Consider the following 25905-nt stretch of genomic DNA (forward strand, 5'->3'; position numbering starts at 1 on the left):
AGTTTCCCAGAAGGAGGGAGGGCTCTGGGGTAAGAGAGTTATATCCCTTCTCATTTGATACGAGAGAGAGCCTGAGGGCCAGAGAGGCAGCATGCTAGAGATCACAGGACAGACTAATTGTTTCTGTCGACCTAGAGACACACAACTGATCGCTCTGTTACAGTTGTTCAATTTCACTCGTGTGAATTGAGGGGGAAATGAACCGTACCGGCTGTGAGGAGAAATAAATATAATACTAGTTACTGTTTTGACAGAAGTAAAAACAAGACACATGACAGGGTACATTAAAAGCTGAGACATGGCTTCCACCTTTAAATTTTATTAGTTGTTTCTGTTATAGTTTAGCAAAGCAAACATCAAAGTATGAAGGCATCATTTCATAGAACTGTAATTAATCTGATCTTTAGTATGGCACCACTGAAAATAATTCATGAATCATACCGACATTTAAAAGAAACCAAAACCATTTTTTTTTTTTTTAAATCAACTTATGAAAAAAAAAAACAGGAAACCATTAACAACAGGTATTAGCCATTACATGATGTTATCATGTACTTAGAATTACAAATCATCTGCAAGCAATACACAACCAAGAAGTCATACTTGGACCACCTCCTCAGGTCTGTGATTATGATTGTGATTGTGTAGTTTGATATGAAATAAGGCAGATTCCTTCAATACAATTAGAGACAATCTGGTAAGGAGACAAGCGAAAGCAAAGAGGACTGTAATTCATGTTTATGTTGATGAAGTTCAAAGTAATTTTCTGGCATGCACTGGAAACAGCAAAGAAAAATAGGGGACAAGAATTACTTGATTTGTTAAAAGACACTCATATCCTTTTTAGTGTACGTGGGCCTTGATGAACAGTTTCTTGGTAAAACGAGTTGCAGTTACAGCAGTGGTGGAGATCAGATACGATCAGCGATGTTCATAGATAAAAGGCCGGGGTTGTGCCTTACAGACTGTGGTCTGAATCAAGGGTTTTGGCTGATTTGACTAAACAATGGTGCTCGAGCTGCAAGTGTGTGAGTAGACATGGCAGGCGTCAGTGTGTTGCACTCCACAGAGGCTTACAAATGCAGGGTGTTGTCAGGTGCTCCGCTGTTGAATGTCACCATGAGAGTGGCGCTGTATGAACAAAAGGATGGTTGATGTTAAGCATCACCCAGCCTGGAGTGTCAACATGTCGGTGCTGCGGCTGTTGTCCTCTGACAGCTTCACCATGCTCTCACAGTGGGTAGAGATCAAATAAAGAGACTTGAACCTGGTTTATCTCATCGCACCCTGCTGGCAAAAATGATGTACGACTCTAACACACAGTGAGGTATGGCTCATCTTTTCTGGTTGATATGTTCAAGTCCTATAGTAAGGTTTTGCACATACATACATATACATACAGTACATACATACTTTAGGGATGAGTAGTTTCTTAACAAAGAGGAAGGAGGCTAAATAAAGTTGGGAATGTGAGCATCTTGTGAGTAACTGGTTGTCCTGGGCCAGTGTCAGAGCCCATACTGACATGGGCCAGTCTGACACCAGTGTGGTTGGCTTCCGCACAGTTTTGCTGGCTGTCAGATGAGGTTGATTGTCCATCCCTCAGCTGGTCATTCTTTCTTCTCAACAGTGTCTGGATGGAGAACAAGTTCATAGTCTGAATTTAGATTTTGCATGGCTGAGTATCTGGTTCTTACATTTAGTAAACAATACTGTGTCATTAAATGACTCTTATTGCTGGATGTATTTCTGACTCAAAGGAATTTTACACCCACACAGTGACTTTTGTAAATCGATCAGTCATGCCATGTTACCTCGAATTTCTAAAGAAAACCTTTTTTTTCTTGCATGCCTCTGTGAATGGGGAACATGTAGATTTATTGATTGACCGGGGTTCACAATTAACAGCAGTAAACGTTTATCAAAACATCTGTTTACAAACCGTCTCACAACTCGTGCAGTATAATCCAAGTCTGGTTTATACAGTCATAGGCTCAGGACTTCACAAACACATGAACTTTTTGCTAAAACCTCAAATTGGACACTTTGAAGAGAGAGTAGGTATGCTTCATTTTCAATTCTAAATAGGGTTTATCAATACTGGTGCCAAAATGATACTTTTAATATGATGCCATTGAACTGATACTTTTAAAGAATAAAGCAAAAATGGTTAAGAATGGCTTGTGTTTTGCAAATTTAAAATATTTATAAAATATTTATAAAAATATGGATAAACACAAAACATTACCAACACATTCACCTTATAAATAAAAACACGCCCAACTATAATAATTTAAGACTAAATAATAGTTATAGGACTGCTCACAGTAAATTAATTTTGATTTGGGATCTGTAAATGCCTCACTACCTAAGGAGAGACTCAGCAGACAGACATTTCTCTTTTATGTGTTTGCGAGAGGCTGAGACTGTCACTACAATGAGAACAGCTGGTCCACCTAAACAGTCCACCTTAAGGGAGCCTGGGAGGCTAACTTAGCGCACTAACTGAGGTGCTAACCCCTTTCACTGTTTGCACGCTGCACTGCTTCTTAACTTCATACTCTCTACTCTCACTCTCTAGTCTCACTGTCTCTGGCACGCACGCACGCACGCACACACTCTATCTTTCATGCTCGCTCTCTCTCGCTAATCACACAATATGGCACCAAAATGAGGCACTGAAATCTGCGTTATGATTCGGTCCTGTATATATTGTTTTCGGTACCCAACCCTAGTTGTAAAAAGAGTGTCCCTTCTTTTCTTAAATCATTCTGTGAAATTTGGCCTTTTTTAATTTAGTTGTGGCAGCCGGAAACCCTGGACTGATGTCACACAATATGCACAGGGTACGCCCAATGCAAAAATTGTCTCTATATTAATATTGAGATATTGGTAAAAAATTTCCCAAGGTCACAAGGTCATTTGGAGACATTTTCTGGGTGCCAGTATTGTTTTTACTAGATGGTTAGGTCCAGAGAAAGACATCTGACACTGGTGGACAGACTGGACCCCAGTGTCAAAGTGTCTCTTAGTAATTAACTAACAATAAACAGAACTTGTAGCATCTATCTGTAAAAGCCAATAAAGGGCAGTGACATGCATTATTACCAAAAGTTTTGTCTAAAATTTGATCTGTGATGTTCCAGAAATTGTGTGCGACGGACAGATGGACCAACAGACGTTTAGACACTGAGACTGATCCATTTTCTCTGTTCTGATGTGAATCTTTAGTAAAGATAAAACAACGCTCCATCTTTTTTTCAGTAAACAAGGGCAGTTTGTTGTGATGGCCCAGTGTCAGTTGTTTTGATACTGTACTATGGCTAATTTTAACTGCATACGATGCCCTCGCTAGCTCCCTTTTACACCATCCCACCCTGATCCACACGCTTGTTCGACAACAAGCTTTTTCTTCTCTGGCGCTTTGTCTGGCATTGTTTAAGCTCTCTCCTTTCTACACCAACCCGTTTGCCTCTGCCAAATTATTTCATATGCTGCTTGCCTGTCCTATTTATTCAACCCTGACAATCTGTTCACAACAGTTGCTTAATGATTTTTTTTTTTCCACCTGGAAACGTCCCATTCTTTGCCTCAACAACTCTATAGAGCCACAGACAAATGCAGACATGTGAATTCATAGCATTCTCCACAAATGCGTACATTCAAATTACATGCTAAATTATTACCTAAATCTCAACAGAGACCTGGAAATAATAGCAGTGTGGTATCCTTATCAAATATGATTTATTGGCATGATTATTGCTCCTACAGTCTGTGTTGGCTGCATGTTAAAATGATATGCTTTGCACACTTGATTTATTAAATGTCTGATAGTTGAGTTTGCAGGCAATTCATCACACTCAATCTCCAAAGACGTGCTGACACGTTTTACCAAAATATCCTACAATACAGCCCCTACAGAGAGAAGGAGATGGAGACGGACGGAGGGGGAAAAAGACAAAGATCAGAGGGTGAAACTGGCTAACACTAAGAGTCACTGCACTGAGGATTCTCCAAATAAAGTGAATTTTAATTCAGCAGCTGTGGCCACTAATAAGAACCTAAGACTCTGTGTATAAATAGAAATTGTATGTGAGCAATTTAGTGTGGGTGCTTTCCCTGTGCCCTTACCTTTGGACTGAATGCTGTCAGTTAGAATGGAATCACGTTCTTCTGAGCTCTCGACAGGATCTTTCATCTCCTCTAGATAAGAGTAGAGCAGAGAAATAATAAGAATAGAGAGGGAAAATGTGAGGAGATGCAGTGATAATCAAGAAATCTGTTCCCCCTGGTTTGTGCAGAAAAGCATCAATTTACCTAAACAAAGTAAAGCTTGTGAATCGAGCTTGTTAGGCTTCATTGTTAGAATGTAGCAAACTTTTTGACATCAGGATTTAACTGGATGTGAGTATCTATAGAGGCTTTTACATCAGAGACCCATGCCCGGATCCAAGTTCACTCGAATGTAATGTCTGGTTTGTCTTATCAGTTTGAACACTGGGCATTTCACCTAGACAGGCTTGGTTCATCCATGCTCGGATCCACTTTAAAATGTGTATGAAAATGCTCTAATAGTAGTGTCAATAACAATCTGCATTACAGCACTGACTTCTTACACTGGCTGGAGCTTCTTTCACTAAAATATGCATCCAACATATAAGCAGAACACTAATATGCACTGTGATATTTTATGGATGTAGGCAGGTATGTTAACTCGTGCGTAGCAGGCGCAGGAAAGCAAGAAATGGTGGAAAGGAAGTGTAGAGCAGACAGCAGGGAGGTTTCTCTTAAGTGACAGGATTTCAGTGATGCATCTCAGCACCCAGACTGAATAGTTCATGCAGAAAAACATCATCTGTACTCACCTCCATTGCTGGTGCCAGTGTTGTTGATCTCAGAGACATCTGCAATGAGGAACACATTAAGATATGTATGTTATGTTGATAAAATATGCTTAGTTATAGGCAGGACAAATTATATCACATGTGACTGATAGTGACACTGCAATAGACCTCCTTTATCTGTTATGACCAACTGCTATTATGGACTCTACACCTGGACCTACTCAGGGAACTGAAAGCATGCCATCCACACTCAGAGACTGAAAAGAGAAAGGGTTGCTTTCACATCAGCACCAGCGCTGGGCTTGCCAGACTATGATCTGTGTTTTTGTCTTAGTTAAGAAAAGTGGATCTCATTACTGCGTCATGGCTTTCTATTCTTTTAAGCTGCCTCCTGTACTGTAGGAGATGTCAGCATGCTTCAAAGCTGTTGGGTATTCTAATTGAGAAATAAGCCTTGATTTGGGCTCTAATTGCGAGCTTTGCTCCCTATGCTGTAATGCACATTCTGAACACCTCTGGTATCCAAAACGTAAGAGCTGTATGAAGATCTGGCTACAATGCACTGATTCTGTCTAGTGCTAACATATAGGTTCATAAGCATCCCCATCACAGCCAGATGCATTGCTCCCATTGATTGACATGGATGATAAGCTAATTATACAAGAATCTGAAGCATTAGTAGGTAGTGTTACAACACCTGGTAAATTCCAGTCCCTTTTCCAAATGTAGATTTGATTTACTGTCACTTCTGACTCAGCGCATTGGAGATGTATGCTTTGCCACCTAGTACATCTGTTTAATGAGCTTATTTGTAAACTTTAACACGTGTCTCTGTTTTAGCTGAGATTACAACAATTGACATTTGAGTCTGATTTTCTGACTTCATCTCGGAGTCCAATCTGATGATCTATCATTGATTCTTGTCTTCACAATTGGCATTTTAAAAATGCGCTGTAAGCAATGTAGATAACAGGCTTAAGGTAGCCAGATGCTTTGTCCTCAGTGATGTAAGATTTATTCCTGAAAGATTGCCAAGTTTACATGAAGTGCTGTCAAAGTCCAAAGGTATTGTTGACCCCTCACAGTCACCATGATTTGAACTGAAATGCTGGATGACTATGTGCTAACCCTAGCCACCATTAACACAAATTTTCATTCTCTGATGAAACTGACCAAATTCGACTCTGACAAAATTTTCACTTACAGGATTCACAGGCCATCTAGATCCTTTTATAAGCCAAAATGTTTTGTGTTTGGTTTTCTGTTTTTTTTCTTTCTTCAATTAATTTTTTGTATCTGTGTTGTGTTATTTCTCTTCATCTCTTAGACGGAGAGTGAAAGTGGAAGGAAAGCGAATGGATCTATGCCACAAGGTGTAGGAGACATCCAGATGTGGGGTAAACAAGGACATGGATGGTGTCAAAAGCGATTGTGATTGGAGTAATGTCCCCGTGCAGCCATTTTACTGTACATCTAACCTATTGTTGCACTTCTGAACGACAGAACAAGCCTTGCGAAAGAGGAAAAGTTTGTCATGGACATCAAAAGATGTCAACAAGCAAAGGAAATAAATCTGCACTGCTGCTTATCTGGCTGTGCAAGTGATGAGAGACTATGCCTTTAGCAGAAATCTGATTGACTGTTGGATGTGTTGACAATCGCTAACTTTGATTCACTCACCAATGCTGATTCCAGTTTGTTGAGTTCGGCAAGACTAAACAAGATTATTATTTTTCAGGTTGTCACTTACCCCTTCCCAGATTTACAAAGGGAAGCACCTGATTTCATATGGCCACTAATCTGTATCATTAAACTTAAAATGTCAAAATTTGTCATCATATGTCATCAAAAAAAGCCTAAAAAGTCAAAGGATAGAATAGCATTAAAAAAGTCATATTGTAGTGTGCTGTCCAAAATAGCAGGAAAAGTAATACTATAGCATGTCTTCAAAAATGGCCTAAAATGTCACATGACAGTATGTTGTCCAAAAAAGCACAAAATTGTCATAGTATATTGTCATCCGACATGGCATAAAAAAGTCATACTATGGCATGTCCTCAAAAATAGCATAAAAAGGTCATACTATACAGTATTGTCCAAAAGAGCATAAAAAAAAGCCATACTATAGTATGTCATCCAAAATAGCATAGAAAACTAATGCTATAGCATGTCCAAAATAGCATAAAAAGTCACACTGTAGCATGTCATAAAAAATGGCCTAAAAATGTGAAACTATAGTATTTTGTCTAAAATAGCATATGATAGCATGTCTTCAAGTATAGCTTAAAAATGTCATAGCATGTTGTCCAAAATACCATAAAGAAGAAAGAAAGAAAGAAGTCATGTCTTAAAGCAAAGATTGGTGAGCTGAAAAAAACCCAGCTGAAAACCACATAAAATAGCATGTTGAGACATGTCATAGTATAGAATGTTGAAAAATGGTAAAAAAAACAACATAATATGGCATGTTGAATAAATGACCAAAAAAGCAAGCCTAAAGTATGGCGAAAAAAGTCAAAAATGCAACGGCCCAAAAAGAGCTGAAGACAGCTGAAAAACAAAGCAAATAGCCTGCCTAGATACACCATAGCATGGAATGTTGAAAAAATGGCCCGAAAATCAAGGCTGTAGTATGACGAGAAAAGCTGAAAAATTAAATGTCCCAAAAACACCTGAAAACTGCTGAAAAACACATATAATAGCCACGCCATGGCATAGAATGTTGTTAAAATTGCCAAAAACAACATAATATGGCATGTTGGAAAAATGACCCAACAAGCAAGGCTATAGTATGGCGAAAAAAGTCAAAAAATGACATGTTCCAAAAACAGCTGAAAAACACATGAAATAGTGTGCCATGGCATAGAATGTTGTAAACATTACCAAAAACACCATAATATGGCAAGTTGAAAAAATGACCCGAAAAGCAAGGCTATAGTATGGCGAAAAAAGTAAGAAATGACATGTCCCGAAAACAGCTGAAAATCCCAAAAACAACTCCAAACAGGTGGAAAAACGCATAAAATAGGGTGCCAAGGCACATCATTGCAAAGAAAAATGTTGCAAAAATTTACAAAAACGGCATAATATGGCATGATGAAAAAATGAGCCGAAAACCAAGGCTATAGTATGGTAAAAAAGTCAAAAAATGACATGTTCCGAAAACAGCTGAAAACAGCTGAAAAACACATAAAATAGCGTGCAGAGGCACATCATGGCAAATAATCTTGTTAAAATGGCCAAAAACACCATAATATGGCATGTTGAAAAAATGACCCAAAAAGCAAGGCTATAGTATAGTATAGTCAAATTACTCTCTGCTCATGTAAGTAGATCATCCAAAAAACAACTCCAAGAATTTAAGAGTAACTTCTTGGCCTCACACTTACATTTGTCGTAACGTTTAACAGTCTCTTTTGCCTGGAAATTCAGTGCCTTCCTAAAGAGTTATTCTTCAAAAAAGAACACAACAAATGCGAGAAGGGAGAGAGACGCATGCAAAATTAATTACAGACTGCCATCCCTGTAAGGCAGCCTGAGACACCCCCCCCCCATCCCCCCCCCCCCATTTTTTTTTTTTTTTTCCTCTCAGTTACCTCTGTAGGCACACAACTCCTTCTTCTTCACTCCCAGAGCAAACCTTTCCGCTTTCCCCTTTACAACAACAATCAACCAAACAAAGCACACCATAAAAATAACCGCTGTCCCCAGGCAGTCCAGTGATGATGTAAACAAATACAGCTGCTTAGGCGTGATAGAACATGGAAAATCCAGAGTGGTTTCAGTGCTCTGGATGTACACTAACAACTCTGTGGTCAAGGTAATTTAATTACCTACAGAACTGCACGTTCCTTGGGTGTAGTTACAGGTTTTGATACATGTGCAGGATTGCAAGGGTTCTTAAAGCATGCAGAGAGCTTGAGCATTCGACCTTTGCTTTGTGATTTGGACCTGTAGGCTGCCTACTATGGAAAAAATACATTACACTGCTTCAACATAGAACTGATTTAATCTGTTGCAACAATGTGGAATAAAATTTCTCCTTCCTGAGACTCCACCGGGACTTGTTGAAAAGCAGGAGGGATGAAGCAACAACAATCTCATCCTCATTTTTTAAGTGAGGCTTAGAACTGTCCAGGGAAGGGGACATGACATTTATTTCCTTTTTGTAAAACTATTTAAAGAATTTTTATGGTAATTGCAGTTATTATTGTATTTCTGTAGTTTTAGCTTGGATTAGTGATTACCAAGCTAATTGCAGAGTCACTTACTAATTGCGTGAATTATTCCAAAAACTCCACAATGTTGTACGATACGCCAGTGTTTTTCCAACCTAAGTATACACCACGTTATAACTGAATGTGATGCCCTCCGTTCATCAGCAACAGAATTAGTGTGATAACACTGTGTTCCATTAAAATGTCCTAATTGGCCACAAGCAATGCAGCATGGCGTTTGGAGCTGAACTCCTGTTGGATGCCCTGTTTCTATTTACTCCTACTGCTCGCTTTAAAAAGCATTGAGGTGGATGAGGAACGGCTGTTTCATAAAGTCTAATTGAGGATTTATCTGTATCATACCTCTGCATTTCACTACCAAAAAAAAAAAAACAAAAAAACTTATGTGGCATCTTGCTAAGAGGGAGATGCCTGGGAGCTTGAAGTTTCTAGTAAATGACCATTGCCTGTAACAATTTTCATACTAGTCATTTCTAGTAAACATGAAAACATAAAACATGCATTTTCTATTTAAAAAGTAAAAACATAGTAAGATTGCAAGTACTCAACTCTCTTATTTCAAGTGCACAACTGATAGGTGTCTGGTTTGTTTACATTTCCTAACAGAAGGGCATTAAAAAGAGTGTGTGGACAGACAGTATTCATGTGCAACAGATGAATGCTCCCTTGCCGGACACAGTGATGTTGCCACACTGTGTGTCACGCCTTATAACATAGACCCAACTATTCGATAATGAAATTCTTTCTTTTCTTTTCTTTTCTTTATTATAGATTTTAAAAGTCCTCTCACTATTGTTTTTATTTGGATTAGATGAGCTGGTCTGAACCTTAACATTTGTGTTTCTCTGTCATTTCCAGCTATCAGCAGTTACTTTGAGTAAAATGTTATCATAACTGGCAGAATTGTCCAAAACCATGAGAATAAGAACCAAGTCATGATAACCCTGAGTTATCCCTTAATATATTCTGCTTCATTATTAGTCAAAGAAGCAGATTTACCAACAGATTCCGATCATCACTGTAATGGAATAAACTGAAAGGAAACGTGTACGCACACGATGCACCACATATGTTCGAGAGCCAGGCGCATGGCGTCAAGTAATGTAATAAATTATGCATACACACAAAATGATAGGGTCTGCATTGCACATGATCATGGTACAGTTATTAAAGCTGATGGCGGGACATGTGGACGTGCCTGATGTTGCAACTCGGCTTGGAACAGAGCCTCCATCATGTCTGCATTTTTATACCAGCTAGCATAGCATGGAGCTCACTGAAACACTGGCCTCATTCCAGATGCTCCTTTCTTCCTCTCTCTCAGGTAAAAAACAACACATTCTGAGGACTAGTGAAGCATCCTCTTCCTCTAATATCCAGCACTGATCAAGACAAAAGCATAAAGCTTAGAATTTCAATTGTTTGTGGCCCCAGCCTCCCCAGCCTGCCTGAGGCTCAGAGGGAACAGCTTCGCGGGTATGTCTTGCTCTCTAATTTGACTCCTGTGTGCTGACAGTCGAGGGGCTATCATTTAGGGGAGGATGTGAGTCTGCTGTGGTAAACACATAAACAAGATGGGGGTAGAGAGAAAAACGGGCCTCTGTCAAGGTTCTGGTGAAGGAGAGGCGCAGTCCACAGAGGGCTGATAAGGAAAAGAGAAAAACAGTCGACCGAATTGACTCCCTCAGCAGGAAACAAGACAGCTTACACCAGTGGTTCTTAAAGCTTGGGACCCTGAGGGGTCCTTTACAGTGTCTCCCACCCTCAGTTTTGATATGTAAATTACTAGTATGCATGGCAACACAATTTGTATACTGCATAGGTTACTGTGGGTGTCTAAAGAAAACATTACAGTTTCTATATCAAGGGCCCTATTTTCCCAAATTGTGTGTTTTTCATTTCAATTTTTTCAGTTTTATGTTTTAAGATTTAAGCACATGTTTTCATCAGAAAGAGTGTCTCATCACATAGTGGATGAATTTTAAAAAAAAAACATTAAAAATGTTCACAATCTAATGAATATTGTTGAATCTGATTTAATGCAACAATGCACTATGTTTTTTAATCAAAGAAAGTGCTTCAATACAGTTAGTGTCCAATTCCTAGTTTTCTTTTTTTTTTCGGAGGACTTGTCTCAGAGGGCATCTTCCACAAGACAATTTAGAGGGATTTCTTGATTTAAAAGGGATGAAGGTAACGTTTTTTTGCAATTCCTGTGAACAGAATCTAGCGTAATTAATTGCATTTCCATATGCATCATGAATACTGTGAGAATGATGAGGGCACTCTCAATTTAGCAGCAGCTGGTTTGACCACAGAGATACAAGTGACGGCTACACCATCTGACGCCGGCTCAACCCAAGAAAAACATGAGGACATATTTGACGCAGCTTGACTGAATAAGAAAAAGACTGCAGCCAAGCTAGTGTCACTAGCATCACTGTGGTCAAACCAGCCGCTGCTAAAGTTGAAGACAACACAGACAGAGCACAGCGAAGTCTCGGAGAGAAGACCAGATGTCACAATAGCTGGAAAATTATTAAAGGAAAAATGATTTTTTTTTTTTGAGTACTGTTCCTATCAACTGGTTGATTGTATTTACAGTCCCAGCGCAACTTTACTGGCCCTGGTGTGTGTATGGGGGAGCTGAGCCAGTCCTTGCTGAAACACCAACACACACTGAGTAGGGGGCAGAAGCGGCCTGCCTGTAATTGACACAAAAACAGGTGTTGTGAAAAAAATGCTTATAAAGGAAGGGAAATTCCTCAAAATCCTGCTTTTTACAGTTGATTCTACTTTTATTAGTATCAGTATCGGAGATAGCAGGGCCCTATGTGTCTCCCAGTTACACTTAAATGTTCATGAAATTTCTTCATGAAGATAAGCAACCTCAGCAAGGGCGCCTGGTAATGAGGATTTAAACGGCATCTGATCTGCATTCTTAACATGTTATTGAATTGCAATCTGTAATCACGATGATGTGAAGTTTCATGACATATTAATTTACAAGTGAACAGAGGCCACGCGGGAGATCAAAAACATTTACATCAACATTTGCTAAACTTTTCTATTCTTTAACTTTTCTTGTCACTTCAGCCTTTCAGAAGTTCAGTGAAAACATCCTGAAGAAAAAAAAAAAAAAAACGTCAGTAGCTCAAGTGGGAGGATGAGCATATGTGAGTGTGTGTATGTGTGTGCTCAGGTCTACACACATCAGAGAGGGGAGAGGAAGGAAGAGAGTTGGGCATAAGTCACCCTCGTATGCAGACAAGCAGAAAATTACATCCCCCCACCTTCCATTCATTTATTAGACAAGAGGTAGTTAGCGTTTTGTTGGTCAGCATTAGTGTACTGCACCACAATATTCAGCCGTGATAGCAAATGTGTTTGAACTGGACAGCAGTGGCAAGTTAAGATTTAAAAACACTGTATTAATGAATGAAATAGATATTTGATCCGCTGTAGCTTTTGCATATGTTTTCTCATTATTTTTCCTCCAAAAGCATTTGTCACAATCAGCAGCAGTTCTGCCTCCGCACCACTTTTAATGTTTTTGTCATTCCAGCTCGGTCAGCCCACAGGGGAGGCAGTCCCTGTGGGTCACCCACATGGCAGCATGGGAAGCCGTCTCTGCTTAATGTTCCAGACAGGAGCCTTGGGCAGAACAGGAGGTTCCTTTTGTGGCTCAGCCACAGGACATCTCACTGTCTTTTAATTCAAATCCTCTTTTCTTGAGCAGTGAAAGAATAAAAATCGATGGAGGTGTGGAGGTGTAGAAGTGTCTGTGCCCTATGGTGTCAGTTCCCCAGGAGAATTTGTTCTGTTCATTTGATCCCCAAACCATGGCGCGGTGGGATGGGCTGGTCTGCTGTGTCTGAACAGGTCCTGGAGCTTTGATCGCAGACAGCTCACACAGGTGTCCAGCTGTCCCCCCTCAAACAATAAACATGACCCATCTCAGTCTGGGAGTTGCTGAAAACCATTAAAACCGGTCTTTTGCTTCCCAATACTTCCTCACTGACTTTTGCTAAACAAGCCAGTTTGTGCACCAAAACTGAAAAACATCAACTGACTAAAGCTCTTTCATCGAACGCATTAAGTATTTCTATTTTGCTTGAGTTGATCAAATATCTGGAAAGTGCTTTGGTTTGTGTTGCTGCCACAGGGCCGCTGCTTACTTAAAAGCATTCATCTTGAGAGAATAACATAGGAAAATGTCAAGGTCAAAACCAGTATCTATTGAGGAGCTCCATTTCTTTCAGGAGACGAGAGCAGAATTCATTTCGGCATGTTAACTGGGTGGTCTGTGTGGGACTTGGGCCTTGTCTGCATCGGGCCGTGTACATTAAACAAGTATCAAAGAGGCCCTCATTGAACTTTGCATGGACTAATAGCTTCGGGGCTGATATGCCTACTGCAAAGATAATTAAAGGCATCTCCCTGCTCTAGCAAAACAAGAGCGGGTGGAACTCAACAAGTGTCTGACCAAAAGAACTAATGAGCTGGTAAATGTGGAAAGCAGCCCATTTTCATATGTTAATGTTAAGTTTGTAGTGCAGGCTTGTGGAAATAGCTTAGCTGCATGAGCTGCCACTCTCAAAACAGGAAGAGAAAGATTTTTTGGGGGGAGGGGGGCAGCGTTTGATAGCTGGAGTTTTCTTTTCTATGAGATGGAACACTGTCTGACAATCTGAGCCAATTAAAGAGCACTGAGCTGTGACCTGCAGGCGAGGGAGACGAAAACAAGCCTGCTCAATAAACTCTGCGACCGCCCCTCTATACTGCTATCCTCCTGAAAAGCCAAGAGTCTTCATTAATATTCCGCCTTTCTTCTCCCTAAGAAGAGGCCGAGGGCTTGTGGACACTAAGTAGTATTGTGCTTCCCCTGCGGGTTTGGGTAACCTTGCACTGGTGGCTGTAGTGGGGCGGCTCCAAGTTGGGTCAGGGTCCCCTAAACAGGCTGAAAAGGCCCAAGCTCATTACACAGGCTTGGGCCATGCTTGACAAGATGAGAAAACACTGAGTACTCTGAATGACTGAAAAGAGAACAGGACACCATCTGCTTTGGGGTTACGCTACAACTCAGAGAAAGTGAAGATGATTAGAGGGCAGAGAGAGATGGCACGAGAAAAGACGGGGCACAGTTGATAACATATGTTGCAAAAAATGAAGAGAAAATGACCGCTGGCAACCCATTGATAAGACACAACAAGGTTTGAAAGAAACGGGAAAGCCAGTAAAAGTGTTGCTCCACTGGCAACGTCCCTCACTCTTCATCTTTTTTCTCTTTTTCCATTCCCCACTTTGTCCAAGTAAGTGTGAGACAATCACACAGTGATCTGTCGCAAGACAAAAAAGCGGAGATAAAAAGAGCGAGAACACAGAGATACCGTGAGATGAAAGGAGTAAGTGAATAACTGATTAAGTGAAGACTTGAGAGAGGGAGACAAAACAAAAATAGACATGGAAGGGGAAAAATGCAAAAGAGGCCTCCCCCTGTGTGACCTACATACCTGCTAAACCTGCTGTCAGTGGTGGCCTGCTCCTCTCTCATCACTCCCTGAATTACTTTACATAATCTTTAGACTCTCCCTGCACTGCTAGTGGGCCTGCTGCAGGAAGCTGCCCACCTCCGGCTTCAGCACCTATTGCAACTTAGTATATCAAGGCACAGACAGACAGACTTGCAGGGGACTGGTGAATCTGACACGAGACGATCTAGCTAACCCCCGCGATACATTGAAATGGAGCACACCACAGCGGAGGTGTAGAGGCAGCAGGTCTGGATGTTTGTGTGCCTCTGAAGACAGGGTTTGGGGCAGCTGACTGATTTGCAGTTATGAAGTGATGCCTTTTCTGGGCAGCTCAAGGTTTTCCGCCGGAGATCATGGATCGGACTGGTCAATATAATCAAAGTGCTTGTCTAGACTGCAGTGAAAGCTGGGATAGCTGGCAGAGCAGCTGTCTAACTCTGAAAGGTCAGCAAGAGAGAAGCTTGATTGGTAGACCTCAGAAGGAGCACAGAGTATATATGTCAGCAGTGAAGTGAGGGACTGATAGAGACATTATTATCACAAACGAAGGTGTTGCATCAGATGTTGCTAATGTGACAATTTTTTACATGATTTTACTTCACTGTTGGCTGCTGTTTTTTCCCTCAATACTGTTCAATTAAGAGTTGTCTGTGATGACTCATTTAACATATTACTTTGTAATCATGGTATGACATAATGTACTTAACTGTATCATACACTATAAGGGCTGCAATAGGGATGTCAGCTGTTGACCGAGAATATTTTTGACCAGTTAATCATGTCGGCCTATAGGTATATTTTGCTGCTCTGTGGACCACCTTAGTCTGGTGTGAGCTAGCTAGCAGTGCCCTTCAGTGCCGCTCATTGTTGTGACGATGGTGGGTTTGTTATGACAACGGCAACGCATGTAGATGTAGCAGCCAGTAGCTCCTCAAATCCTTGATGATCCTTGATATATATATATATACATATTTTGTTAACTATATGGCCCCGTCTGCTGAAGCATGACTTTTCTATGATAGAGAAGCACCTATCAACATCGGGAAAAGTTGTGTGGGTGGTGTAGGACTGAATGCAAAAGACTGCAAGAGGATCCCTAACAACAGCATATGGTGAGCGGGCAGTCAGACCAGAGGGAAGAAACTAAACCATAAGCCCCGGACGAAAAGGAGGAGAAGAGCCGTAATCAGGGCGAGGCTGATCCAACTCGGACTGAGGGCTGTTCCTCTACCAATCCTTGTTGTAGTTGATGTCCGGTCGTGGGAGACTGAGGTGGATGGGATGCGATTAGGTCTCGCACAGCGACAGGAGACTGGGGACTTCTCTGCGCACATCTTTGCTGAATTTTCATATAATTGGAATTTTCATAGTAGCTGGTGATTGTAATCAACTCATTCTTCAACTGCAAACATAAAGCAAGATAAAGCTAACAAAAAGTTAACAGTTTAATTACTGGTTAATGGATGTCAGGCTATCATAAGCAAAATTGACATCCCTAGGCTGTAGCCAACAATTATTTTCTTGTTGCATCATACCTGCTGTGCAATGAGGGTGAACTTGGAGAGATCACAGAAAGGGGTCAATTTCTGAAAAACAGGAGCAAGTGACATTTGCAATCCATAGACTTAAAATCCCAACTGTCGAGTTTGAGGCTCAAAGACCGTTGTTGTCAGTATCTCACTGCTCCCTTTTCTAACCAAAGTAGCTCTACCATCAAATTGTCCTCACTGCCTCCAGGAGACAGGCAACTCGTACAGAGATCCCTCATCACAATAACAGTGTCTTTATGCGTATGTGTGGCCGTTTTTAAAGTACCTGTGTGTGACAGAGATTCAAATGTGTTCGAGACTTTTCGAACACATTTGTTGCATCTCTCCTGGCTGACAAATTCTCCCTCTGCTCTGAGCTGATTCATTTGCCATTTTTGTGCAGCAAACAGAGGGATGGGGACATGATAATAGAGCTGATCAAAAGAGGAGCTTCAAAGGAGGACAGAAAAAGTGTGTCCCTTGTAGCTTGTTAGATGAGGCCCCCTTTCTTTTAGGCAGGCTTCTGGGCCAGAGGTGACCAACAAAATGGACATTTTGCACATTGTTGGTCTATTCCACATCTCCAGCCAAACGACCTGTGTTCTATATATCTCGTCAACAAGGAGACATTACAAGACGATGGAGGATACTGTCGTGTTGAGGGAATGATTGCAAAGAACCAAATTCACTTAGGTTTTTTTTCTGAAAGCCTGAGTCAGACTGAGCGCTTTTTGTTATTTGATTCGGTAAGTTTTGGTTTCACATTGCAATGAGACAAGCACACTAAAGATCTATACAAGACATACCTATGTCCTGTCATCATCACCTTCATTAGCTACGTCTCCCTACTTGACATTGATTGGTTTGCAGACAGGCTCTCACGTCCTCTTGATTCCCTCACTGCCATCCACTTGGAAAATAATCGGAATGTGTTGGAGCGTGTCGTCGCCTCCTCACTCCGTGTGCTACCGCAGCCCATTTTGCTATGTTATTTTGTTCATGGACAACCTGACACCTACATTGTACATTTACTACCACTTGGCAACCTAACTGCTAATTTCTCCTCTGCTCTGATCCCCAAAACCTGCTCTGAGCACAGCCACCGTCACTCTCTCTGTCACTAAACCCCACACACGACACACAGAAGCGCTACACTACTCTTATCACTTGGGGATAGCCTGCCAAAATGTCCTGTAATAGGTCCAAAAGTCCAAACCATCCAAAAAAAATGTTTTCACACCAGAAACAAATCACCTCTTTTTGCAGTACCAAATCGCAGCTGTTTGGTTCAGTCACACCAGTAATTTTGGTTCGGATAGGAGTGAAAAGTCTGAACTAAACGTGGTAGGTGTGAATGAGCCCCCAGACTCCGATGACCAGATAACAGGCTTGACTCAATATCCAACAATTTGTTTTGGTATTAAACAAAGTAAAATCAAAACTTGAATCATACTGAGTTTAAAAATGAGGAGCAAAGAAAATGGATTTCAGTGATAAAAGCTGCATTAATACGGATAAAGACTGTAATAGGCAATAGCACACAATGCCTCAGCGGGTCTGTGATTGGTGTAGCTGCTGTTCCTGGACTTTAACAGTAAGCGTAAAAAGCTATAAAACACAAGCATAGCCTAATGTCTTCAACCAGTGGCAGCTTGCTCCCTGAGGAGCCACTCAGTGTTACCGTATACAATGTTATGCCAAAAGTTAATTGTGTGCTGACAACCCTTAGCCACAGGAAAAACCGCATTGCTCTCCAGAATTAGATTTACATCACCAGTATCCCATTGTTCACAAAAGGCAAAGACAAAAGGGCACAAAACAACCAATTAGGCAAAGCTTCAAATCCTTTTTGCTAAGACGAAGGAGTATAAATGCAAAGCACACTTCAGCAACAACAAATTCTGAGAGGGATATATCATTGAATTCTGGGATAAATTATTCAAGCTATTAAAAAGAAGAAAAAAGACAGAAAAAAAGTGTTTTGATTTGCAGTGGATTACTAAGAAATGCCACTCTTTGTACTTGATGCTTTAACATAAAAGGGCGACCACACAGGGTCACTGTGCTGTGATTGCTTTGTGTGTACCTTGATATTGCCAATGGCAAGACTGCCGGATTTCTGGCTTGTTGTTCTGTTATACTCAAGCTGTACCACCAAGGGACAAAAATACATAGAAATCAATAACGTCCCCCAAATAACATTCACAAACAAGAGAATAACACCAATTCTCATAACAGTTGTTAGAAAGGGATTTGTTGCACCTCCACTTTGATGCTTTTTTTTTTCTTTTGTTTTTGGATCTTACAAGGGAGAGAGGTGGGTACATGATGTGCATGTGGTTTTTGGGCACCATATGGCACTTGTGGATGCAGCTGGGCTTTCTGCTCAGAGCCTCACATGCAGTGTGCTGCGAGCGGTTGTGGCAGAGTCACAGTGCTAAATAAAGCACTCACAGCCATCTATACTTAAAACACCCCGGCCACCATGGGGGGAAAAAAAAACATTTGGAGATAGAAAGCCATGAAATCAAGACAATAAAGTAACCATAAAGAAGTGAAAACTTGGATAATGAGTGTGAACTTGAGTTTACTTGTTTTGCTATGATGTGTTTTTCTTTAACAACACAACAGGTCTACGGAGAGGAAGAGAAACAAAGAAAAATCAAGGGAGAGATGAGCAGTGGGAATGTCAGCTCTGACAGCCTCTGGGCTGATGTAATGGTGCCTCGTCTCTCTGTGGTGTTGAGACTGAGATTGTTGTGATGGCCTGCTGGGTCTGTCTGTCTCTCCATCCTCTTTCTCTCCATCTCCCCTGCAGGGTCCTTTTTGCTTGGCTTTAGTGTGCCATTACAGTCTGTACTCGCCTGTCTGGTCTGCACCCAGCCATGCTTAGGTAGAGACCACCCCTCTAAAGTATTCTCTGTAGCATCCTTCCATCGTCAAGAAGCTGCTTTCATCCCACAGTTGGCCTCTACCAGGGCCAGCTTTATCAAAGGCAGAAAAATATAAAGTACATTCAGGCTCCCTCGATTGCAAGGTTGTCTGTGCTTTATATTCAGCGATATATTGAAGAGCAGAATTATAAGAGCGGCACTGCCCTTTGGTCACATTTAAAAAGGCTTTGTCAATAATAGGCACAAGCTAAACTGACTGGTAATGGGAGATATTATTACAGAACAGTCTTGTGCACCTTTTTGAGGTTTGTGCTGTTGTATTGCATGACATTCAAATGCTTTACAGGCAAAACTTATTAAAAGTTTGATTGGAAAGAAGGATGAGCCGCTGTTGACTTGGTGGCACTGAATCTGTGCAGCTATTAAATCTTACCTTTGGAGCTAAGACGATAGCTATCGACTCTTGTAGGGAGAATCACACATGCATGAAGGGAAACAATTTCTGTTCACAACTCAGATTTATTTATTCCTAGCTTTAGGCAAAGACAGTCTCATTTTAATTTATGGACGTTCCGTGAGCTTACTGAAGCGGGTGCCCACTCTCACAAGTCACCAGAACAAGGCTTGCCGGATAGATATTTCAAAACACAATAACAATATAGCCCCCGTTTCCATTTTAAAGTAGGTTATGAATATTCATAAATAAAGGCTGCTTGGATTCTGATTCAATTTGGGGAGCCTTTATAAAATCCCAGATATCAGACTGAGAATCTCATTGCCGGTGCTGGGAGATATCTAATAAATTCTGATTTAAAATACAAAACCTCTCCTTTGCCTGCCTCCTTGCATAGCTCTATGCCACACAGATACTCAAGAGAGATAAAATCCATAGAATATATACTGTTTGGCATTTCTGGATCTTGGTTGTTTATAATGTTGCATTAAATTAAAGTCATTTGTAAAGCAAAGAGCAACAACACTAAATGCTTAAACTGCACAGTTAGACCTGCAATGTAAACAACAGCTGGTAGAATTCGGTAATATAAACGGTAAAGACATAAGCGAATGACCTTTGCTGCAGTATCCGACATCTTTATGTTATATAAGGGAATGTGTAAATAGATTCTTACATTAACAAGTGATAATGATGACGATAGCGAAAATGAATAAAACACAAAGCTTTGTATTATTTAGTGTGACTGAGCCGGGACTGAGATGCTTAGCTGTGATAAACACTCCCATATGTGCAATATTGAGCTGTGTGAGAACAGCAGGCTGTCAACAGACATCGCCAACAACTGGGAGCACATGGGTATAAATGTGCAGAGGCAAAGGATGGTATTTGAGAACGCTGTAGCAACATGTCTGTCTAGAACACATCGCACAATGTGGGAACGATAATATGTGGAGTGTGAATAACGTCATACTGGAGGCTTTGCTGATTAACGCCATATTTGACGAGTCAAAAGAGTAGAAGGAATGAAGCTGGTAATTTTGAAACCAAGGTGTAGTATAGCAGAGATAACTTCAGCTATGATATTGTAGATAGCAGAGGTGGGGCCAAGTCATGGCTTTCAAGTCACAAGTAAGTCCCAAGTCCTCAGACAAGACTGACAATTCACAAATCCTAGACTTTGAGCTTTGAGTACTGAACATGTCATAATGCGCTCTTCTTCAAATATAAGGCAATTTTAACAAAAGCAGTGTGACTGAACATGATCAAAAAAAATAGTGCTGACATTGCACTTTTATAGCATATAGCAACACAGTGGCCTACCACAACAGAATGAATTGTGTCTGATTCTATTCTGTCTTGTATTTAAGAAGACAGGACAGAATTGATAGATTGATGTCCTCAACTTTCAGTTCCTAAATTGGCTTAGGAGAAGCTATAAATCTATTTTTAGGTGAATGGTTAAATGGACCTGCACTTTTCTGGTCGTTTGACAACTCTAAGCACTTATATGGTTCATTCACAGATTCACACATATATTCTCAATCATGCAATTCAGGTTCAGTATCATGCACAAGGATATTTCAACAGACTGGAGGAGCCATGAATTGAACCGCCAACTTTCTGATTAGTGGATGACCCGCTCTACCTCCTGAGCCACAGCCATCGATGCTCAAAAAGCTAAAGTGAGGTCATGGGTCACTGGTGTTAAAGTCCAATTTTGATGCAAGTCTTTTTTGTTTTTGTTAGGTCTAAAGTAGGGCTGCCCCTTGACAGTCAGATGCTCGAATCATCAGTCAGAGTTCCTCAGTCAAATGAGATTGCTTCAAGTCGAGCAGTCATTTTTTTCCCCTGGAGTGTACTTCTGGGGATGTTTTGGTCCCCAGATTTTGCTGCAGAGTGAGTGCTCTTGACTTTCATGATACTCTTTGCAGCTTCGGTTAGTTAATACCATACACTCTCTGGCTTTTGTTGATATTAAGTTTCAGTAAAAAATACTGCTGGACATTTTGTGATCTATTGTTAGCACCATTAGGTTGTTTAGTATATCACACAACTGCCGCTGTCACACTGACCATCCCGCGGAGCTTATTCAAACTTCAACATTCTATATGGACAATATACATTGTTAATATACATTGACTGATTTGAGTCGGATACAGCCCTGGGCTAAAGTCATCAAATTTATGACTCAAGTCCAACTCAAGTCCAAGTCACGTGATGTGAGTCTACACCTCTGGTAGCCTAGATACTATGAAGAAATGTGTACAACTGAATGAATAACCTAACAAATAATTAGAAAGAATCATTATAACAGCATTTACTCTATGATTAAAGAGGCAGCACATTTTGTGAGCAATATGGCAAGGGAAAGGGAAAAATTATGTTTCACATATTTCTAATTTTTAATCGGACAGGTGTATCATTGTGGAGAAGTTAAGCTTAGCGAGGTGAATGAGGTTGCTGCAATATTTGTTCATGTGACTATTTGTTCAAGTTTGCCAAAGCTTAACAATTTTCTATCTTGAATACAAAACACATTATATCACCACCTCTGAGTTATTTGTGCTTGCAAATTACCACTTGATTATAAGTATAAGACTGTCAAAATCACAGAAAATAAGGCAATAGGTAAGACCCCCATGCAGGCACGCTGACTTTTGATTAGGTGTATGCATATGTTAGTGTAGCAACCTCACATTCAGCTGTCTTCAAATTGTTTGATTCATTACTCATTCCTCCCATCATTATGAGGCATTTTATTACTCCTTTCAATGAAGCAGATTTAACCTCTATGGCCATGAGCAGGCAGCCTGATTACAGTTATTATTTTTAATAAAGGGTATTGGCTCGGGAATCATTTGGTCTTGTCCTGTGAATAGCTGGTTACGCGTGGCTAAGCCGGGCTGTGTTGGCCTGCATGAGATTCAATATCCGAGACAGTTTGAGTCTGCACTCTGTCAAAGGCCCCGCTCCTCTATACAAAATGCAATCTGCCTGCAATCAGGAATGACACAGCTGTTTACGGCTTGACAGTGCCACCACACAGTACACGGGCCATGGTAACCCTAGACAGTGACAGACAATGGCGGGCCCAGGCAAGACACAATCAACAGGCTGGAGTGAAGCTTTCCAGTGATGGAAAGCCTGCAGTGTTTGTGGGACGTATTCCAATGGCTTTTCAGAGAGGATGGAGAAGGCTATCTTGGATAAATCTATCTGGAATGTTCTCTCTCACCCTAAATTAATTGAATGTCAGTCAACAAGAAAGTGAAATGGAGGTGAGGGAGCGACTCAGACCTTTGTGTTAGTGCAGTGATGGGAGAAAGGTGGCTGGGGCTCACAAATCTAACCCTCAACTTTACCAGGAAAAACCCCTTGACCAGTGACGACGTGAGCCAGAGAAAAATGGGGATAAATAAAGAAAAAAGAGGTCAAGGAATGTACATAAATATGGACCACTCAGAAATAAAATAGATCCAAACAAAATGGCCAGCCTCAACATGGAGCTCAGCTGCAGTGGCTAAATGCAGATAAAGGCTAAATTTATGGCAACCTGGCTTAAACGGAGCGAGACTGAAATTACCTCATTTAAAGTTGACTGCATTAAAAAAAGTTGAATTTACTTCCTCTAAATACTGTCTGTCTTTTTCCAAAATAATTCAACATTTTTATTATTGTCAACTAAACCAAAACCAACAATGTGTACGTCCATCTGTCAATACTTTCTGATTTTCCTACCCTGTCTGTGACACTGAGCCTTGAGCTGGTTTGTTCTTACTGAAAATGGAAATCTTTTTAATCAGGTCACAAAGATAATATATATGGTCCCAAAAAAAAGAAATTAAAATTAATTGCCCTTAAATAGCTGTGCACTTTAATTTTAAACAAATGATACTGCATGCAATCAGTGGATTAACACACATTTGGTGCTTCAGTGAGTACTACAATGCAACAAGTTGGTGTATGTGGAATTGACTCTAAATAAACTGACCGTTTTACTTGAGGTAAATGGTAAATGGACTGTACTTGTATAGTGCTTTTCTAGTCTTATTGACTACTCAAGCCGCTTGCACACTACATTGTCACATTCACCCATTCACACACTGAAGCTACCGTACAAGGTGCCACTTGCTACTCAGTAATCATTCACACGCACTCACACTCCAATGACACAGCATCGGGAGCAGTTTGGGGTTCAGTATCTTGCCCAAGGATACTTCCGCATGTTGCCCGGAGGAGCGGGGGATTGAAATGCTGACCCTCCAATTAGAGGACAACCCACTCTACCTCTGAGCCACAGTCGCCCCATGGCACAGTAGAACAGGCTCAGGCTTTGGACTCTAGGGGTGTAACGATATGTCAATATTGTAACAAACTTGGATCTCTAATGGCAAAGAAGAGGCAGAAAGATGAATCCTGATCTAGGAATTGCTCTTTCAATACGGCACATTTATTCATTCCACAAATTATTATTACATAGGCGAGAAATCTCCAACCATGAAACGGACCCAATTCATGGTACAAAATGAAAGTGTCATACAACCGAACAACAATAACTCAACAGAAACACACACAAAGAACACCAACACAAAACAATACAAGATCGGCAAGACCTGGGTGACCCTGAACACATCCAAACACAATCTCTATACGCATGCTAGGAAAACTCCACCCACATACCCCAACACGCTACAATATATTGATTTAGTTGTCAAAAAGAACCCTCGATACATATCATCATCTTGAGGATGAAATTCCTATGGCACATCTGTGTCATCATCTCCATCCAAGCGCATCTGCTTTGCAAAAATTTAAACGGTGCTTGTGGCCGAGTGCCAGGCCGATAATGGTAAGCAGCAAAGAAAAAGACCATGCAAATATTTACTGAAATCGTCTCACATGAATCAAAGGCCTCTGAATTGATTCAAACTGAAACTGTATCATAACAAACATTGTGGATTCAGCAAATTTCTATCTTTGTCCAAAAATGCGGTATTTCATACTGTAATGTACTTGTTACTTACACGCCTCTTAGATGCACACACAAAACACATTTTGTGTTTAAGTTTTGAAAGAAATATTGAACACTGCCAGCCTAATTTTGCTCAGAAAAGAACAACGCCTTTCGATGGTCAGTCGTAATTTTCAGTTGTGATTGACAGTTCTCAGCACCTCCATCGTGTCTACCAGAGATGTGAGGCATGCTGCAAAGCCTAAAAAGTGATGTAACATGGGTGAGAAACAGATTTTAGATGGCCAGAGATTGATTCCAAGGGAAAACTAGTTTGACAAACACCAGACAACAAAAACAGCGCTGACCATACTAATTCAATTGTCTCGAATACAAATACAGAGGACTGGACGAGAAAATCGCATTGATGGAAAGTCAGTCAGTGAGACTCTCAATCAGACTGAATCAAATCATATCAAATCAAATCCAAGCAAATCAGATCTTACCTTCCATCTCTACAGTGGACTTTGCTGTGTCGTCATCTTCTGCTTTTGCAGCAGGCTGCTCTTCCTCTGCTGGATGAAGGAAACAAAAATCTGATGTTGGTTACACTATATATTTATGCAATATTAGCATTGTAAGCAGGTGGTTGCACCTATATGTCTGCAAAAAAAAAAGAAACTTGACCTGCCATGTCTTCAATTATATTTTTACATGCGACAAACTTTCCATTTTTAGCCCTTATTCTGAAAAAGACAGTATTCTTACTATGTTGTTTACATGGCAAATGCAAATGATTGTCACACTAATATTCCTTTTTACATGCAGCTGTGCATACACCCAATTATGTGTTTTAACATGACATTCATCATGCCAAAATAATGGAAAAGTAGAACATAAGTGGAGTCACTTGTACCATTTTGCTTTATGCATCAACATATAATTTTTTCAAAGTTTGTCACTGGTGGCGGACTTATTCCACCACACGAACAAAGCCTCCTTCTTTCACTCTTCCAAACACCTTGAAAAGGGCTGTGTTGCAATATTTGTGCATCTGGAAAAACTTGTTGATATTTAAGTCTTTCCAACTGTTTAAAAGTAGGTGTTTCTTCTTTCAACAAGAAATGTTTCTTTCTACCCGAGCCTTGCAAACTGTGGATTTGTTGGTTTGTGTACAACTTATCCAATACATGACAAACTGCAGTAAAAACCCCATTTATGATGCGTATTCTGAATGCACTGTGTACATGTCGAAAGAATGCTGCTTAAACCTGAATTTATTCTGTCATATTCCACACGTCTTCATAGCAAAATGCTTAATTTGGAAAAAAGCCTAATTTAGAAGATCCAAATGGAATATACCGTTTACACGACCGGCATCAAATTTGGAATAATAGTTAGCATGTAAATATAGTCATTAGGATCAGCTGTGTGTACGTGTTATGCTCAGTGTGTGTA

The 25905-nt window shown here is 40.5% G+C and overlaps 1 protein-coding gene across 2 annotated transcripts in view; it reads right to left on the bottom strand.

The window, feature by feature from the left end:
- Positions 1–303: 303 nt before the first annotated feature.
- macrod2 (mono-ADP ribosylhydrolase 2) overlaps positions 304–25905 on the bottom strand; it is a 476469-nt gene continuing 450867 nt past the window's right edge. Inside the window, exons 15-18 of one of the 2 annotated variants that reach the window (XM_042501834.1) lie at positions 24954–25019; positions 4866–4904; positions 4132–4203; positions 304–1633 (exon numbers count right to left, since the gene is read on the bottom strand). In XM_042501834.1, the coding sequence (XP_042357768.1) occupies positions 1611–1633; positions 4132–4203; positions 4866–4904; positions 24954–25019 (200 nt within the window). In that variant the 3' untranslated portion in view covers positions 304–1610. Of the gene's footprint in view, positions 1634–4131; positions 4204–4865; positions 4905–24953; positions 25023–25905 lie in introns of both variants that reach the window. The other variant, XM_042501833.1, reaches the window with a different exon arrangement.

This window comes from Plectropomus leopardus, chromosome 15 (assembly GCF_008729295.1).
Source record: "Plectropomus leopardus isolate mb chromosome 15, YSFRI_Pleo_2.0, whole genome shotgun sequence".
Taxonomy (NCBI): domain Eukaryota; kingdom Metazoa; phylum Chordata; class Actinopteri; order Perciformes; family Serranidae; genus Plectropomus; species Plectropomus leopardus.